The 18002-nt window shown below is 37.3% G+C and overlaps 1 protein-coding gene across 1 annotated transcript in view; it reads left to right on the forward strand.

Annotated features, from left to right (window-relative positions):
* Window positions 1–1506: 1506 nt before the first annotated feature.
* LOC121951540 (protein APCDD1-like) overlaps window positions 1507–18002 on the forward strand; it is a 28970-nt gene continuing 12474 nt past the window's right edge. Inside the window, exons 1-3 of the mRNA XM_042497905.2 lie at window positions 1507–1941; window positions 11943–12129; window positions 16565–17090. Of these exons, the coding sequence (XP_042353839.1) occupies window positions 1902–1941; window positions 11943–12129; window positions 16565–17090 (753 nt within the window). The 5' untranslated portion in view covers window positions 1507–1901. The remainder of the gene's footprint in view (window positions 1942–11942; window positions 12130–16564; window positions 17091–18002) is intronic.

Below are 18002 nucleotides of genomic sequence, written 5' to 3' on the forward strand. Positions count from 1 at the left end.
GGGACGAAGAGGCTCCATGAAGCTCTGCTGTTTTTCCTCCCTTCAGGCGGGCTAATACTGAAAAGGTGAATAATGCGAGAGCCACAGTCAGGAATAATATGCAGCATTCATCATGAATGATAACGAGAAAGAAGTACTGAAAAAAAACCTCAACTAAAGGCTCAGTGTTGTCCCATGATGACTTTAACCCAAATTAATCACAAGATTTTAAAAATATTCCTCTTACTGTTCTATTTTAAGAGTACAATGTCACTGCGACCACAGCCATGAGAGGGTACAAAAACCTGCACCGGGGCGTCATGGAGGGCGGGACTCCAATCGCAGGGTGGGCTTTCGATAAGCCTGGGATAGAAAGTTTTTACTTCCATGACTACATTAAAATTGTTTGAATAAATTTGTTGAAAGACTGAACTTCTTAAAAACTTAGTGGAAGCTCTTTTTACGCCCCTTTAACCCCTGAAAGGTTTCAAATGCAGCAAAAAACAAGTGAGTGCTCATGCTGCTGGAGCACCAGCATAAACTGCTCTGTCTTTTCCTAGAAAAGGAAAATCGGGGTTCCAAAATAGACAAGAAAGAAAGAGTGAAAGAAAGAAAACTGTCATGAAAAAAATCAAAAGATGCGTGAGAGAGACATGGTTTAAGAGAAGAAAGGACAGTGGACAAACAGTCTTTGCATAGGGCCCAAAATATGGTGCTACAGCCCTGTCTTTAACCATGTTTGAGCTAAGTGGCAACTTCCAAAGCTAAAAAAATTAAGCCAACACAAAATGCCAAAAACTGCACTTCCTCTAATGGCCACTTGATACTGGCTCCAGAAAAAAAAAAAAAAGTTTTTATAGCCTGGTACAAATAACAGTTTTGGTCTCTGTCGCTATTCTCAACATTCATAACAACTGTACGGGGGTGAGTTTTTATTTAACTCATCGATTTAGCTTTTCATGTCTTTGCAGATGTAGATACTGAGCATGTATGTTTGAACTGGTGTGTGAGTGTTGGAGAGTGTGAGTTGTTGTTTTTTTTACAAAAACATGAATGCTTTTTACCTTTCACTATTTATTTTAGTATTTTATTCTTATTGTTTTAGGCTCTGCTCAAGTAATGCAACTACATTTCATTGTATATACCTGTACAATTGTTTTTGGTGCATACATTAAACATTAAATACACATATTAAGAGGAATAAAAATAATGCACACCTGTTTGGTGATAAATCTTATTGTGCCTCTGAAGAGAGATTTTTTTTATGCTTAATTTAAAAATAATGTTAATACATGTATAAATAGAAAGGGGTTTGGCACTCTGCTGATGCTGATGTTGCTTTGCAATTTTGCATTTGGTAAGAGTGGAAATTAACATTATCTGAGCTTATTTGAATATCTTTTAAAACATCTCCAAGTTGTCCAACACACCTTGTGCACATGGGCGATTTATCTTTTTTTTTTTTTTTTTTTTTGCAGCGTGCATTTAACGGCAAAAAACTTCAACACACACTCCACGCCCCTAAAATCTCCACAGAGGCGGGGGGTGAGTTCAGTCTCTGAGCACACTTACAATCACTCCTCCAGGTCGCACGGACTGGAGGACGCGCGTAAAAGCAACCGAGCTGCTTCACTCTAACAGTGAACGACAGCGCTGAGCTCCTCCGATGTAAAGTTTGGACTCTCCTTCGTATTTTTAGGAGCGATTCTTTTGTTTTGATCCTCAGCGGAGGTTTTCTCCTGTGTGGCGAACCGGAGGTGTGTTTTTCTCTATGATGCTCGGATATCTCAGGAGTGTTTGCTCCACGCTTTGGATACATAATGTGAGGATTTGTGTCGGAGTAAACAAAGACGCTGCGTAAAGGAAAACCAGAACTGCCTAGTGTGACCAGAGAGGCTCGTTTTAAACCCTTAAAGTGCGGAATGGGGCCGTCACTCACGCTGCTTCTCGTTGCTTTATTCGGTAAGAAACTTTTGCATGACTTTGATACATGAAGTGTGCAGTGAAAAACATGTTTGACTCCACGTGTGCATGCAAAACACAAAGAAGCTCTGCTGCGCAAAACAAAAAAGGATAAGCTCATCCACATTATTTATGCATTTTTTTTAGAAATAGGTGGATTTTAAAATGTTTAGGTGAACCTGACATGCCCCTTTTCACCCTCAGCACACCTGTTTAGCATCATGTCAGTGTGTGTTTGTGTCCAACAGGTCTAATAATTTTCTGGCTAAGTTATCCCGTATGCCACAGTGATGAACATGTTTGAAGGCTAAAAGGCAATAAAAAGCTTCCCTGGGGCTGCAGTGCAGATGAAAGCGCAGGGAGTTAAGAGCCACTTAAAACATCCATTCCTGATGAAAACCCTGTCTGAGCAGCAGAGGATTATGGGACTGCAGTTGACCCAATCCATCTGCTGGCAGTGACAGTGGAAGGCAACATTTGGCTGCAACTTCAAATGACTGGGTAGAGATAAAAGGATATTTCGGAGTCCACTCATCCTTAAGTGTGTTTGAGTGAATCTAAGGTTCAATTAAGTGGTGTGTTATTGCAGCCTTTTGTAGTGGCAATGAAAATGCACTGTCAGCCTAGATTATTGTGCGCTGTAAATTTACTGCGAAAAACTCGGAGAGTCAAACTTTGCAGTCAAAGAGCAAAAATTAAAAAGTCTGATCAGTGCTTCATCTTTTTACTGATATGAGGCGTCTGTTGGGCCTCACACTGGTCCTTAAGTTTGATTACGTCGGTAAATATTCAGAAATTTTCTAAATTTAAGATGACGACTATTTGCTCAACTAATAGCTTTTCCCACTATTTTTTTACATTCATCTTGATGTTGAATTGAATATATGTGTAAATCTCTGAAATTTTAGTCATAAAGTAGAAACAGTGCTAAACCATATCAACGATTACAGCGAAAAACACAATTTAATCACTTTTATCACATTCACAAACTAGAATTTTATTGATATTCAATCTCTGAGATTAGAACTGATATTGGTATTTGAGGGTTAAATTATAAATCTGCTCTTTTTTTTTTTTTTTTTAAACAAACACTGAAAATTCATATTTGAATTTGGTCCCAAAAGAGCTTTATATGTACCAAGGAATAATATTTGAGAGTTGAATGATTAAACCTGACAAAGATCATGTTGAATTTAATGAATTAATTAATCATTGTGAATAAACGTCATTTTAATGTCCATAAATGCAAATAGGGGAAATATTTTAAACTTATATTAAGTTTAGTTAGAGACTAGATCAAGTGTGATCCCTTGTTGTTGCAGATACTTGAGACTCTGAGTGGGAGTGATGGTCTCATCTGAGCGTTTCTGAGTGGGAGTTACTGGGTTAAGAACTGATAGATAGAAAAGTGGGAAAGAGCATGGGGACAGAGCCGAGGAGAGACTTTAAAAAAGTGTCAAAATGCATAAAATGCACCTCATAAAGCATTTATGAACTCCATTTGTCAGTTACATGCATACTGTATATACATACATGTAAACGCAGCTATGTTATATGTGTTTATGTTGCATACATCTTGCTAACAAAACTCTAAATATAATTAATTAATGTTTTTTTTTTAGGATTTCACTGATTTTAAAGTTCTGGGCTGAAACAGATGTTTCTATATTGTTTATTTTGTTTTGCTGCTATTTATTCTCCCTTTTGTGACAGGGAAAATAAGAAATCTACACTATTATAACAACAACTGAACTGATTTAAAGTAATTCAGCCCTTTATTACACTACCTTTGGATGAGCACAAATTAATTCATTGAAGTTTATGAAACCAACTTTTAATATAACTTCAATTTTGATTATATATATATATATATATATATATATATATATATATATATATATATATATATATATGCTTCAAAGATATTTTCAATATATCATAATTCTCTCTAATAACTAGTTGATATTGCTGTAAAACATTAACCAAATTTTCCTTCAGACAACTGTTTTGATTCAAATTTCATGCCAAAAACTGCATTTTACAAGATTACATTAAACACATCATGAGAACATTATAATTTGACCTCCCCCAACTCTCATTTTTGCTAAATAGAGTTTGAACACATCATAATGGAACTCAATGTAACCTCCATCAGCTGTTAGCTGCTGCCACCGGCTGCTAACAGCTAACATTAACTGTCTCTCCTCCTGTTGATTTAGATACAGATTAGTTTTTCACAAGAATTATCACGGGAACAAAAGCGGCGATAGTTTACTGCGTCCGTTTCGCAGAGAAGATTCGTCCCAAACACACTTTCCGTTGTTCCTGAGACGCCGGCTGCTGTTAGTCATCTCGTCACACACATTGTCGAACAGTCATCGATTCTTCCTCTACCTCCTCATTTATATGAGTTTGTGTCCGTGAGTCTTCAGCTTTGCTTTTAGCATGCGCAAAATTCACTGCCATTGATCAGTGTCATCTTATGTACTTATCGGCTGATGACACAATATCGGCCGATATCGATTTTCAGCTCAAAAATTGGTGCAGCCCTAGACATTTCAAAAAGGATTGTTTTAGTGAGATAAGACACAAAACAAAAAATGAGAATATAGAAGCATCGCAGCAAAAGAAATTCTCATATGCCGACATAAGAGAATATCGGTGATGCATCAGTCGTGCTCTGTTAGAAACACTGCTACAGTTTTGGGTTTTGTGAGGCTGAATGACATTTACCACCATTATTCAGCTGTCCAGCAATCAACACTGTGATGTGTGAGTTTTCAAAGCAGCATAAGACAACTAACAGAAATCCAAGAATAGCTGCAGTGACATCTGTCCCCCCCAAAAAGTAAAATAGCTGCAGCAGCATCTGTCAAAAAAAAGCAAAATAATTTCATATCAAGGGAAACATTCTTAGAAATCATGTCAAGATAAGTTTGACAAATGAGGACAAACTGCAGCAGCAGGAAGAGAGGGCGGTCACGGATTCAAATAAACCAACGGGGGAAAGATAGAGGAAAGACAGACGGGGGAAACAAATGAAGCTAATCGTCACGCAGCAGCGTGTCCCACTTCTGCAGCAGCAGCGTTTCAGTGGTGATTCATTCAGTGGAGGAGGAAAACGTCAAATTCTTTTTTTTTTTTGAGAATATCAGCATGACAGCAGGAGAATATTCTTCATTCAGACAAATTCTCTCCCTTTGGTCCATTTACTCAGATTTTCAGTCACATCACATGACCTTCATCAACAGATGGAGCAAATTAAATGACTTTTTTTATTCATGTTTGCTTAAAACTGGGCGATATGCCTCATGATAAGTTGTTTCACGTTAGTCAATATCAATAGTTATCACACAATAAAAGTCAAATCATGTTTTCTTTCAAGTTTTAAGGCTGATTTTTTTCTGCTGATCAAATTGTAAAGTTAATTGTGGTTTAAACTCATCTCATCTCAACTATAGTCAGTACTTTCTGTAAAATCTTAGAGACAGACTTTGATGATGTTGTGAAGTCATGTTCGGTCGGTTATTGTGCAAGAAAATCCATCTGACATAACTCAGACAGAAATCATGTTTACGAACAGAAAATGTACGAAAGTTTTGTTAATGTTGTATCAGTTCATTTTCATAAGTCTCATATCTACGCTTTCTTTTTCGACTATTGCATATTAGCACTCTGATGTTAGTTTTTAACTCAGAAGAATCGTGCCGTCATAGACTCTACATAAAGATCAAACAAGCGTCTCAAATTATTCTAATGTACAAAAATGAAGCCAAAGTCTGGCACATGTCCTATAGCTATAATGAAGGGGGTGCGATTTATGAGCTGTACTGCAGCCAGCCACTGGGGGCGATGAAGATGTTTTGGCTTCACTTTTGGGAAGCTGTCATGATTCATCTTTAGTGTGCAGTCTTAAGTAAACAGTCTAAATGAGCCTCTAGCATGGCTTCAGACACTCGCTTTACCAACAAAAATAATCCTTAATGACTTTACTTCAGGCTGAATGTAAAATTCTGATCTGCATAAACAAACCTACAGCTGTCAGATAAATGCATACTGGATTTAAAAAAGTACAGGAGTAGAAAATCTTCTAAAATTTGAGTATTGAAGCACCAGTACCTTCTTTAACTCTGGAGTTACACTTTTCCTGTACAGTTTTCAGATGACTTTTAAGTATTTAAACTTTTGAACCCTGAACAAATTGGTGCAATGTCTCAAAAACATGGAAAAAAGGCGAGAAATGTAAGGTTAGAAATGTTGCACAAAATGCAATAAATAAATAGATTTTGACAATTATTTTTTTAAATGCTTGTGAAAATGTATAGGGAAAAAATAGAAGCTTAGGGAAAACTATAATAACATATTTAAAATTCTGTTACATAATAGTAATGATTATTAAAGCAGGTTTTCCAGGTTATTTACGTGTTTTTTTCCCTTTTTTTTTATATTTTCATGTAATTTTCTTGTATTTTTTTTTCTTTTTTACTCATTTGTTGCTATTTTTTGGATCAACTCTTCTATTGTTGCTCATTGGCTATTTTCCATGTTTTTGAAATAATTAAATCAAATTTGCTTAGCCATCAAAGCTTTCCCATTGTATTTAATGACTAAAAATGTAAAATCCGTAAATGTTATGTTTAACTCTCCATCCCCTTCAAGTCCGACATGGTGGCTGCCAAATGCTAAGATAACACAAAGAACAGTCCTTTGTCTGCTCTCCGCTCTGGCACTTCTGGATTTTTTCTCTTCCCATAAACGATGTGGAGTCTCTCCGCTTGTCAGGGGTCCCAGTGCTGTTACCTCACTGGTGGGATCAGGCCAACTGGAAATGTTCTCTGTGGTTTGGGGCTCTGGGAGTTTTGTGGGCGCTTTGATTTAGATAGAGAGCAGCAGTTTGGGAAAGCAGCAGCAGCGAGGGACCAGAGAGCGTTCAAGTCCAGCCAGTCTGATTAGTGCCTTAATGTGGTTTTTTTTCTTCTTTTTTTTTAAAGAAAGCTATTGGAAGAAACTCCCACCAATCACACATTCAACACTCATTAAATGAGAATAGAGGGAGCTGTGTGACGCTTCCTCTTAAAAAGTAATTTTACAAACAGCCTACACATAACCTCTTTTTAATCATTTCCTCATTTGTTTCCCCCGTAAGCCTGTTTTCCATTTTGAGTCCTTGTTTGGCTTTGATGTAATAAAACTTTTTTTCTGAAATAGATTTGTTACTGCGTTCAAAATTACTCTAAAAAAATTGTGTTTCATTATAATTATGATATTTTCACAAAGCCACAAATTAACCCAAATAAGTCTGACGCAGCTGACTCTGGATCAGGTCCGTCGCTGCTGCACAAGTAATTCACAGATTAGAGTATAAATCAGTTTTTCTCTGCAAAATTGCACGTCTTTTTAGCTAATGGAAAGTCTGTTTTTTTGTTTTTTGTTTGTTTTTTGGAGGCTGGGAAGGAAAGTAAAAAGATATTGAAGATAGTGAAGCGAGATATTCATTCAGCGTCTCTGTTGATGTGAGCATACATTACCCAGAATCCCTAGAAAGCTGCAGCAGAATGTCACCATCATATCAAAAGCATCTTTCTGTGTTTTGATACTGTATTCGCATATTTAGTGCTGCAGAGCTGGGTACATTTTGTCATCCCAGGGCAATTTCTTTTCAGTTGCTTGGAATCAAGACCGAAAAATCCTGTTTGTCAAAAATCACCTTAAACGTCATATAAAGTGATCAGATTTGCATCTTTTATTGACATTATTCATATTTTGTTGAAGGATATAAGGGCTAATTTATAATGCTCATTGTTAGATATGTTTTATACATATTTGAGCACATTTTCTGAAATCTTACGGAATACGGATGAATTCGAGCAGTACCACCTGAGATCGTGGGGGCAGTGTGTTGTAGTTCAAGCGACCATGAGAGATGACGAAGACATTTAAGAAATGGCGGGATGGAACAAACCAATAGTGAAAAGAATTCTCCGTCCACATGTTGTAATGTACAGTATATAATGGACTCTCAGACCACGCTGCCTCAGGTTAAATGCATGAATAAAGAAACGTAAATACCTCGCTGGTCGCTGCTCTAAGCTCTCTGCGATGCGTCTGCGCAGGCGCCATATCGAGGAGGTCAGAAACCGCTAATAAACAAATTCATGTGAATTTCAGAGATGCAGATTTAACCACAAAATCAACTTCAACTTGCTTAATTCTGAACCAATTTTAATGAAAATGAAAACGTTTTGTTATTTACATCTCAAAGGACATGATAGCGGTTACTTGTTTAGATTAATTTCTGTGACTGAAGGGAATCTGATAAACTCTAATAAAAAGAAATATGACAAAACTATTATCTTCTGAATAGTCACAACACTGGAACACGCGGCTCCGAGTTATGAATAAGCAACATACAGTGACGGAGTGTAACAAAGTACATTCATTCAAATAAAATTTTGAGTAAGTGGCACTTTACTCGAATGTTTGCATTTTCTGCTACTTTAAATTTCATGCACTGTAGTTGAAATATGAAGTTGGATGAAATGAAGTTGCATGAAATTGCTGATTACTGTTTTGTCATAGAGCTGATTAGATTACCTCCAGTAATTGAAACCAATTCAAACAAGTAACCACTATCATGTTCACTTTCTGTTGTTTATAACAAATTTTAAACAAACGGAGAAATGAAGTGAAGCCTTCATACTCAGAGTATGAGCTCTTGCCTTCTGGCAGACGATGTCGAGTCCTCCACTGCAAACTTCAGTTTAACTTTTAAACTTTGCTGCCTGAGGAATTGTGTGTTATATACTCCTATGCTGTTTTTATTGCTGAGTGAGTGTGAAAGTTGTTGTGTGCAATGTGTGCACAGTTTTGTGTTAGGTGTGAGTGGGATTGTGTGCAGTGGTACATCTGATGTTGTTTTTGTTTAGTGTTTTTAATGTAATGGTGTGATTATTGTTTTTATTGTAAGTGTGGAGGCATTATCTGTGCAGCACTGAGTCCAAGACAGTTTCAGCTACAGGGATGATAAAATATATCGTATCATATCGTATCGGAAATCCATCTCACGTTAACAAGCTTGGATGATGTTCTCTCTAATGCAAGCCTTAACAGGGGCAAATTTTGACCTATTTCAACTAATTAAAGTCCCATAATTAAAGTGTCATCTTGTCAATCTGTCATATCGGCAGAGATGTTCATTTCGGGTTGATGTCGATATTTCATTTGAAAGCTGTTATCTTCCCATACCGATAACGGGCCACTATTATCGTGCATCTCTAACTCATAGTAATAAATCTGACACTATGTGTCTTCTGTGATTATTTATGGTGTCTCTGATTAAAATGAGAGTTAAATGTTTCATTTTGGGTGAACGACAAATACAGCAGAGACCAACTGTCACAGAGAACAAGTACAGGTGCTGAATAACAACTGTTGTTTTTCAGCTGGGAAAGACATGCTTTGGTGGACAAACAAGACTTTATTAAAGTAACACCAGCAACTGACCAAATTCTGATTGATCGGACGAGTGTGTTGATCAACCAACCAGAAGTTTACAGCTCGAGAGTTTTTGTGTATCTATTCCTCGTTCACAGTGTGCATTTCCTACCCTGAAGTTCACCTGCTATTAAATCTGAGGAGCGGAAACCTCAGTGAGATTAAAAGTGTGTTTGCATTACACATCTCACCAGGTTTCCTTATAAACTCACCCTCACACACACACACACACACACACATGAACACAGTAACTGCTCCTCATTGTGAAAACAAACTGTTTGCAGCCTCGGTGGGTCTTTCCTCTGCTCCACTGCATGCAGGTGCAAAAAGAAAAGGCTTCATGCAAACACACACACGCATGCACGCACACACACACATGCACGCACACACACACACACACACACACACACACACACTCAGCAAACTGTGAAGCCCTTTCTTTGATTTTTAACACAGCTCCTGCCAGCAGCGTTACTAATGCCACCAGCTGAGTTGGGAGATCAAGTCTCCCCACTGTCCAGTGTTTCCACTGAGCAGCGCTGTGATGTGGTGATTTGCACACAAGCCTCGGCTAACTCACGATGGAGCCGCCTCGGTGGGTGTAAAACAACTGGATGGAGCTTTGTTCTTCGTGGAGCTTTTAATCAGATGTTTTTTGTTCTTCCCACTGTGTTATTGGTCTCAAATTAAAAGCGCAGAGGCGACCGCAGCTGCATTCCTAGGCGTTAAATGATATTGCCAGGCAAGTCGGGTCCAAATAGAAAGAATTTAAGGCAAAGTCTTCATATTTCAAGGTAGATTTTGGTGATATTAGAGTATTACATGGAATAAATCCTGGCTGGAATGCGAGCTTTGAGGCTTTTCTTTGGCTGCAGGCTTTGAAAATGCTTTCATTTCCGATATTTTATCCCCTAAAGCTCAGCCCATTGTTGAAGGTATTGTTATTTCATGTGGTGCATCGAGGGTACGCCGACAGGGTGGGAACTTTTCAAACTTCACTTCTGCACTTGTGATTTGATTTCAGAGTTTAGTGTTTGTTTCAGATCTGCCGTGGTGGCAATCGGCTCTTTAACTCGCACATTGAAGTTTTGCCTTTTCATCACATGTTCAGCTAATATTAACCCATAAAGACTCCACTCATGGCAGGTGCTGCAGGTCACCGATAAAGCCCTGTAATCCCCGGGTGATGACATGAGTTAAAATGACTGCAGAAAGCCCTCTAAACGCTTCAAAGAGGCTCGAGTGATTGAATAAGCAAAGTAAAAACATAAAACTTTAAACTACCGAGATCATTTCTATCTCTGTAATCGACCTTATCAGTTGCCTTAAGAGCAGCTTTGTTTTTATTAGGATGTAAAGATCTAAAAGGAAACAAGATCTGACAAACTTAAGTCATTCTTGAAAGGTTTAGTCAACATTTCAACCCTCAGTGAGGTTAAAACATCGCTGAGTGGCACAAATTTGTGTCCAAATCTGTTGGGTTTTTTGTGTGTGTAGCATAAAATAATTCACAATTTACTTTTATTAGCCTCCAAATTTAACATTTTTAGACACACACAAAAAAATTATATCATCCCTAAAAGGAGAGCAAATAAATATACTGTATAAAGGTGAAATTAGGGCAATATATCAATATTATATTATCATTTTGATATGAGACTATATACAGTCTTAGATTTTGGATGTTGTAATGTTGTAAGTGTCTTTTACTGGTTTTAAAGGCTGCATTACTGGAAAGTGAGTGATTTTCTGTACTTAAGAGATTGTTTTGTTATTTGCATTTACTATGGCTGCAATGATTTAATGAGTAGTTGTCAACTATAGAATTAATTGTCAGCTATTTTGACAATTGATCATTTGGTTTAAGGTGAAAAATTCTCAGAATCCAGCTTTTTAAATGTAAAAATGTCTCTATTTTCTTTACTCCTCTGTGGCTGTAAACTGAATATCTTGGGGTTGCGGTCAAAACCATTTTCTCACTTTTTAAAAATAACCAAACAACTAATCGATTAATCAGGAAAATAATAAACAAATTAATGGAAAATTAATCATAAGCTGCAGCCCGACACTCTACCCACTTAGTCATTATATCCACATTATTGATGATCAGTTATTAGAAATATACTTGCTTAGATATTTTGTGAAAGGAAACCTACAATCAAGGTCCATTTTATTATCATTTCTGTACATGTTGATACATGAAAACAACAAAAAATGTGTCTGAGCTCCAGCAGCTTATGATAAAGTGAGTGTACTAAATAACTTAATAAGTTAAAAAAAAACCCAACTAGAATTAACTTAATACCTGAGATTTATATCTAAATAACTTTTTTCTTTAAAGGCTGATAAATAAAATCAAGCGACAGAGAGCTACATGTTAAAAAGAGAGATATTACCACAATTTTGGATATTGAGGTATTGGCAAAAAACATACCATGATACTGATTTTCTCCATATTGCCCCTCTCTGCTGAGCTAAAACCTTTAGATGTCTTTGTTTTCCTGCAGGCTGGGCTGAAGGTGGCTCCTCTCTTCACTACTCGGACAGTCGGTCCAGCCGTCTCTCTCTGGAGAAAACCTTCGGCCGGACGCTCAAAGACTCCCAGTGTCAGCACATGTTGAAGCACCTTCACAATGGAGCCCGAATCACCGTGCAGATGCCTCCCAACGTGGAGGGTCACTGGGTGTCCACCAGGTAAATGACAACAACTATGTTTTCTGTGCTCGTATTTTTATTTATGGGAGGACAGGAAGTTTTGATGTACAAAATCCAATAAGGCTAATCCCCACAGAGTGCCCAGGGATGATGCTTTTCTGTAGGCGGACTTGGACGTTGGCATCGTCCTTCGTCAAAAAGCCTTTGGGACTTTTACTTTAGATTTTGGATCATTGCATAATATATCAGCTCTGTGGTAAACAAACGATACTTGGACATTTTGTTCAGCAAGATAATCTTCACAAATGAAACCACTTCTTTGTTTTTTGGGTTGTGGGTTTCCGGCAGTTCAGTTTTCGGTCGTTGTTTTTAAGTTAGGGTCTTCGTTTCTGTTCTTTTAGGAAGTTAGGGGAAAGACGCTGAGTCTGACGGCCCTCTGTGGGCTGGCTCAGCGGCTTTCACCTTTTTGTTCCTTTTGGCCGGCAGCCCCATCGCTCTTGATTTGTTCTGTTGATTGTTTATCTATTGTTTCTTCTTCATTTTCAGAGAGCCATCATGAAGGGGGTTTAAACCAGTTAATTTACCAGTATTGAATAAAGTCTTGTCTTAATTCGGTATTCAACTAACTGGCGTCCTTCATATGCTACGGTCTTTGCTGAGCATTTTGTTAGTTTTGTTATAGGCCGTAAATTAATCCCACAATGGGGAGATTTGCATTGTTACAGCAGCAAGGTGCACACTAGATAAGCAAACAAAAAGATCTGATATATAAATAAATAGTATATATAATATATATAGTAAAAAAACAAGATGCAAAAATTGATACAAAGATACAATATTAATAAAATATTGTTGCAATTTTAAAAGCTTTGTGATATCCGAAGTATTGTGAAGACATATGTTGTGATTTATTACCCTATTTCATATGCATATTTAGGGAAAACTTGGTCAACATTGTTTTTTATCTAATAAAATGAAGTTTTCAGTCTGTTAATATCACTTCATTTAATTGCAGCAACATGTTGCTATCTTGTGAACTGAAAAGGCAATACATTTAATTATTTTAGTAGATGACCAAACGTTTAATCTGCATTTGCAATACTACTAATAATTATTTATTTTTAGTATTAATACAATATTGCCACACAAAAAGAATTACAATAATATGCTGCATTAGTTGTTTTTTTTTTTTTTTTTTAAATTTATTGCCCCAGTCCTAGTATTTACCGATGTATTTCATGTTATGAAAGTCTCTTCAGCTTTTGCAAACCACAGACCTTATTTCACGCTTTTAACCAAAAACCCTTTAAAAAATATATAAAAATTGACTTTTAGACCAGAGGACTGGGAGTGCTGAAATGTTGCCTAATTTAATAATTTCTGAGTTTAGGAGCTGTGTTTAGAGCACACTATTTCTAACAAAATAAAAATAGTATTCACTTAAACTCATGAACTCCGCTTAAGGAGCTTTTACCTCTAATTTTAAACAGGAAGCTCCTCCTACAAACAAAGTTAGTCAATAGTCATCTTAAACTAATAAAATAGCATTTCTGCTTACAAACCACAAAACAATTTTTGAATCAGTATTCTAATTGCCCATACCTACAAAAAAAATATTTTAGATTTTTTTATGTGGAAACTTTAAATAGACTATATTGTTAAACAGTGAAACACCCCCCTCAACATGGTACAGTCTGACTCCCCTCCGCTATAAAAACCTATTGGAAACTCCCGTTTCCTGTTTGTCAGTTTGAATCCAGGACCGGAAGGTAACAATCACACATTTTGTCAACCAATGTTGCTAATAACCAATAAATGAATGTTTTAGTAAAAGAATCGAGTTGTTTTTTCATTAAGAATGTGAGTAATGATACTGCACATGGTGAAACGACCTGAACATGATAACCCAACAATTACTTATGTAACCCGGTAAGCGTGCTAACCCCACAGTTATTTACTCATGTTAGCGGGTTAGCATCTTCACTATAATACATCAATGGTTAGCATGCTAACCCAAACATGTCTGTATATCAGTGGGTTACCGTGCTAACTATGGATGTATTACAGCGAAGATGCTAACTAGCTAACACGAGTAACTGCAAAGACACAGGAATGTTTTAAATACTTGAGTAATTATGTGTTTAGCATGCTTACCTTGTTACACAAATAATTGTTGGCTTAGCATGCTAACTCCGCTATTACATATGCTAGCATGTTAGCATGCTAACCCCATCATTACGTGTTTTAGCCGATTGGCATGCTAACCCCATAAATCCTCGTGTTATGGAGTTAGCCCATGACATGACAGCTTGTTAGCATGCTAACCCTTTAACATGAGAACTTGTGGCATTAGCATGCCAACCAGCTAACATAAGTAAATGTAGTATTAGCAAACTAATCCGCTAACATAAGGGATTGTGAGGTTGCCATGCCAACCCGCTAACAAGTAATTTTGGGGTTAGCATGCTAACCCGCTAGCATATGTAGTAGTGTCACAGTTACTTACGTTAGGTCGTTAGCATGCTAACCCGATAGTTACTTGTGTTAGCAGGTAGCATACAAACCCCACATGTGCTAATTTTGGAGGCCTCGGCTACACAACTCTAACTAAGGATCTGTTGGGCGGGCAGGGTGGAATAATTAAAAAAAAAAAACAAAACAGGATAAACAAAAGTGTATCTGGCCATTGTGCAAATTAAAGTGTCTCCATAGGGCATAGGCTAGCTGTAAGTTTCCAGAAATACAACAGAGTTTTAAATCAATTGCTTGCTGGCTTCTGAATTACCAAGTAAACTCACTTTAACATTTTATAATAAAAGTGCATTAAATGTTTACTTTTTTTTGACATTGTTAAGGAGAAAGATAAGTCAGCACCCAAAATCAGAGATTTACTATTATCTTACTAGCTCTTCCTCTACTACATTGCTGGCATTTTCATATTTTTTTTTTTCATTTTGTTAAGATAAATTTAATTTCTGCCAGAATAGTTGCACACTAACTCCTGCTCCCCACCACCTGTCATCTGGGGTATAATTTTGTATGACATGTTTTGGAAATATTGTTTATTTTTCATGTATTTCCATAGATAATTCTCTATTTTTTTGTATAACTCAATTAGTAAATGAGTTACTAATGGGAGTATGTTCAGTAAAAAGGGTAGATATAATAAGAGGAAGTATTAGCCTACACTTTTTTGGTCTATTTTTCTTTTGATCTTTATTTTAATGTAATGCCTTTATGTTATTTACTCTTAATTATGTGCATTCCTCCTTGAAAAATGTTTACATTGACTAAAAAAGTTACCACGAGCTGACTGATTACTATACTGACACGACCTGAAAGCAATGGTTTCTTAAAAGTTAGAAACAAAAACATGATTAAAAAAAAGACAATGGTGTGCTTTTTCTATGGCAATGTGACTTCCCCGTCAACACTAGATTTTCTTTGGTTCAGTTCGTAATTTCATGCCACATTAAACAATGTCTTAATGTTATTCTTGATATAAAATGGTTTACACAGGTTCAGTAAACATACAAGAACAGCATGGTATTGCAATGTTTTGCAAGGCAATGTATCAATACACAGATGCCAGATGCATTTTTTAATTATATTAATTATCAATGCTGCAAATACAAATTCAACTTTAATAGTCTTATCGAATAATAAAATCACTCAATACTTTATTACATATAAACAGATTTTGACAAAAGTTTTTTCTAAATTTGCAGTTAATTGAAGGTTATAAATCACATTATATCACAATATATATTACTGCAACACTAAGAATACTGGAAAGCATTTTTCTTATGTAATATCTTAATGGGGTCTCCTTGTGATTCCCACCCCTTACATAAATGTTGTGTAAAAACATGCACTTGTGATAAAGTCTAGAGGTCTTTTTAACAGCAGCTTCACTGAAATATATTGAGCAGACAACATATTGCTTAAGAAAAAGTACTGAAAGCTGCTCACTAGCTTATAAAAATGAGCATTTGTATACCTCTAGAGAAAATAACTTGTAAAGGATTTTTTCTGTAAAATATGTGAATCTTTTATCAATCACATGGAGAATCTCCCATCCCATTTGACTGAATAATGATCTGCATGATCTCCCTATTTTCACCACACTAGCGTTATAATTGAATATGTTATTATAGTAAATGCTGTATCTCATCTTTTTTTCCCCTTTTATTGTATTGTTGTACTGAACTTTTTTAGTTACATTTTCATGTGAATTGTTGCGTGCAGATTTATTTTGTCTGCTAATTTATTTTTGAGTTATGTGTAATGTTAGTCTGTGTTTTTATACTGTCAGTTTGTGACTGACTTGTTTGTGTATTTTGGCGGAAAAAAGAAAGAAAGCCACACACGAAAACACTCAGCTCTGGCCCAACTTCAAACATTTTGGGTTTTTTTTAACTTTTCTTGCATGTGAACCTGCCTGGTATTTATCTGAAACTGTTTTCTGTTGCAGCTGTGAGGTGAGACCAGGCCCAGAGTTCCTGACACGCTCCTACAGTTTCTACCCCAACAACACCTTCCAGGCTCACCAGTTCTACTACGAGGACAACCACTGCACCAAACCCACCTACACCCTGGTGATCCGCGGCCGCCTGCGCCTACGCCAGGCCTCCTGGATCATCCGCGGCGGCACAGAGGCAGAGTACCACCTCCACCGCGTCCAGATGGTTTGTCACACTGCCACCGTGGCCAAAGAGCTCAGCCAGAGGCTCAACCGCAGCTGCAGAGGAGCCGTGAAGGGACCCTGGGAGCCCAGTGTGATGTACGAGCTGTGGAGCGAGGAGGGCGGGTTCGACTGCTCCAGGGAGCTTAACTTCGCCATGCACGAGCTGCAGCTGCTGAGGGTGGAGAAGCAGTACCTGCATCACAACCTGGACCACCTGGTGGAGGAGCTGTTCCTGGGGGACATTCACACCGAGCCGTCACAGAGGCTGTACTACAAGCCGTCCAGCTACCAGACCGCCCTGCAAAACGCCAAGGTAAGCCCACAATGACAGACTCTAATTTCGAAATTCAGGGATACTCAACTTGCTTTGCCCGGGGGCCACTTTTGCAAAATGACAGGAGGCTTCATTCGAGAATATAAGCACATTGTGCTTCCTCGACTGGACCCTTTTGATAAACAAGCTTTATTTTTATTCTTTTTCTATGCACTCTGGCATCTAATTTCATCCAAAATACAAAAAAATAGTAAATTCAGTTATTTTTATTGTGAATGTTATTGCTCACTATTGCGGGCCGTATTTGGACCCAGGGGCCACAAGTTGACTATCACTGTTTGAGGGGGAACAATGTTGGTTTATTTAGAGCTGTGTAATTCTGAAAAACTGAAGTCTTTATCACAAAAGTTTGTTTCGTTTTTCGTTGTTTTTTTTACTTTGCTAATCATTGCACTGTCTATCTGTTGGTCTATCCACCGCTTTAGTTTAGGCTGAAATATCTCAACAACTATTGGATGAATTGACATAAAATTCAGTATAAACATTTTTGTTTCTCAGATGATGTACAGTACTGACTTTCCCCTGACATTTTTTCTCTGGTGCCAAAATGAAGTTGCCATTTGTGATTTTAAGTAAAATGTCTCAGTCGTCCCTTTTACACTGCCTTTTAAAGGAGGGAATATTGCGCTATTGTGTCTTATTGCTGTTCTGTATGAAAGATACAATTGTTGAACTGGGGGGTCACAGTTTCTCGCCTTTAAGCCAGGACGGGAGCGCCGAAACAGTGTCTATATGAAAAGATGTCAGGAAGGGAACTTTGACAGTTGTTACATATTGATGGCTTGTCATGTTTGTGATACAACGCGCGAGATTTAAAAAGCAGCCAGCAGTAGTCAGCGGCTAACTCATGAAGAACAGCAGCTGTAAATGTCAGGAAATTAGGAAAACAAC

Source organism: Plectropomus leopardus, chromosome 12, assembly GCF_026936395.1.
Source record: "Plectropomus leopardus strain MGB_pleo_1.0 chromosome 12, ASM2693639v1, whole genome shotgun sequence".
Lineage (NCBI taxonomy): Eukaryota > Metazoa > Chordata > Actinopteri > Perciformes > Serranidae > Plectropomus > Plectropomus leopardus.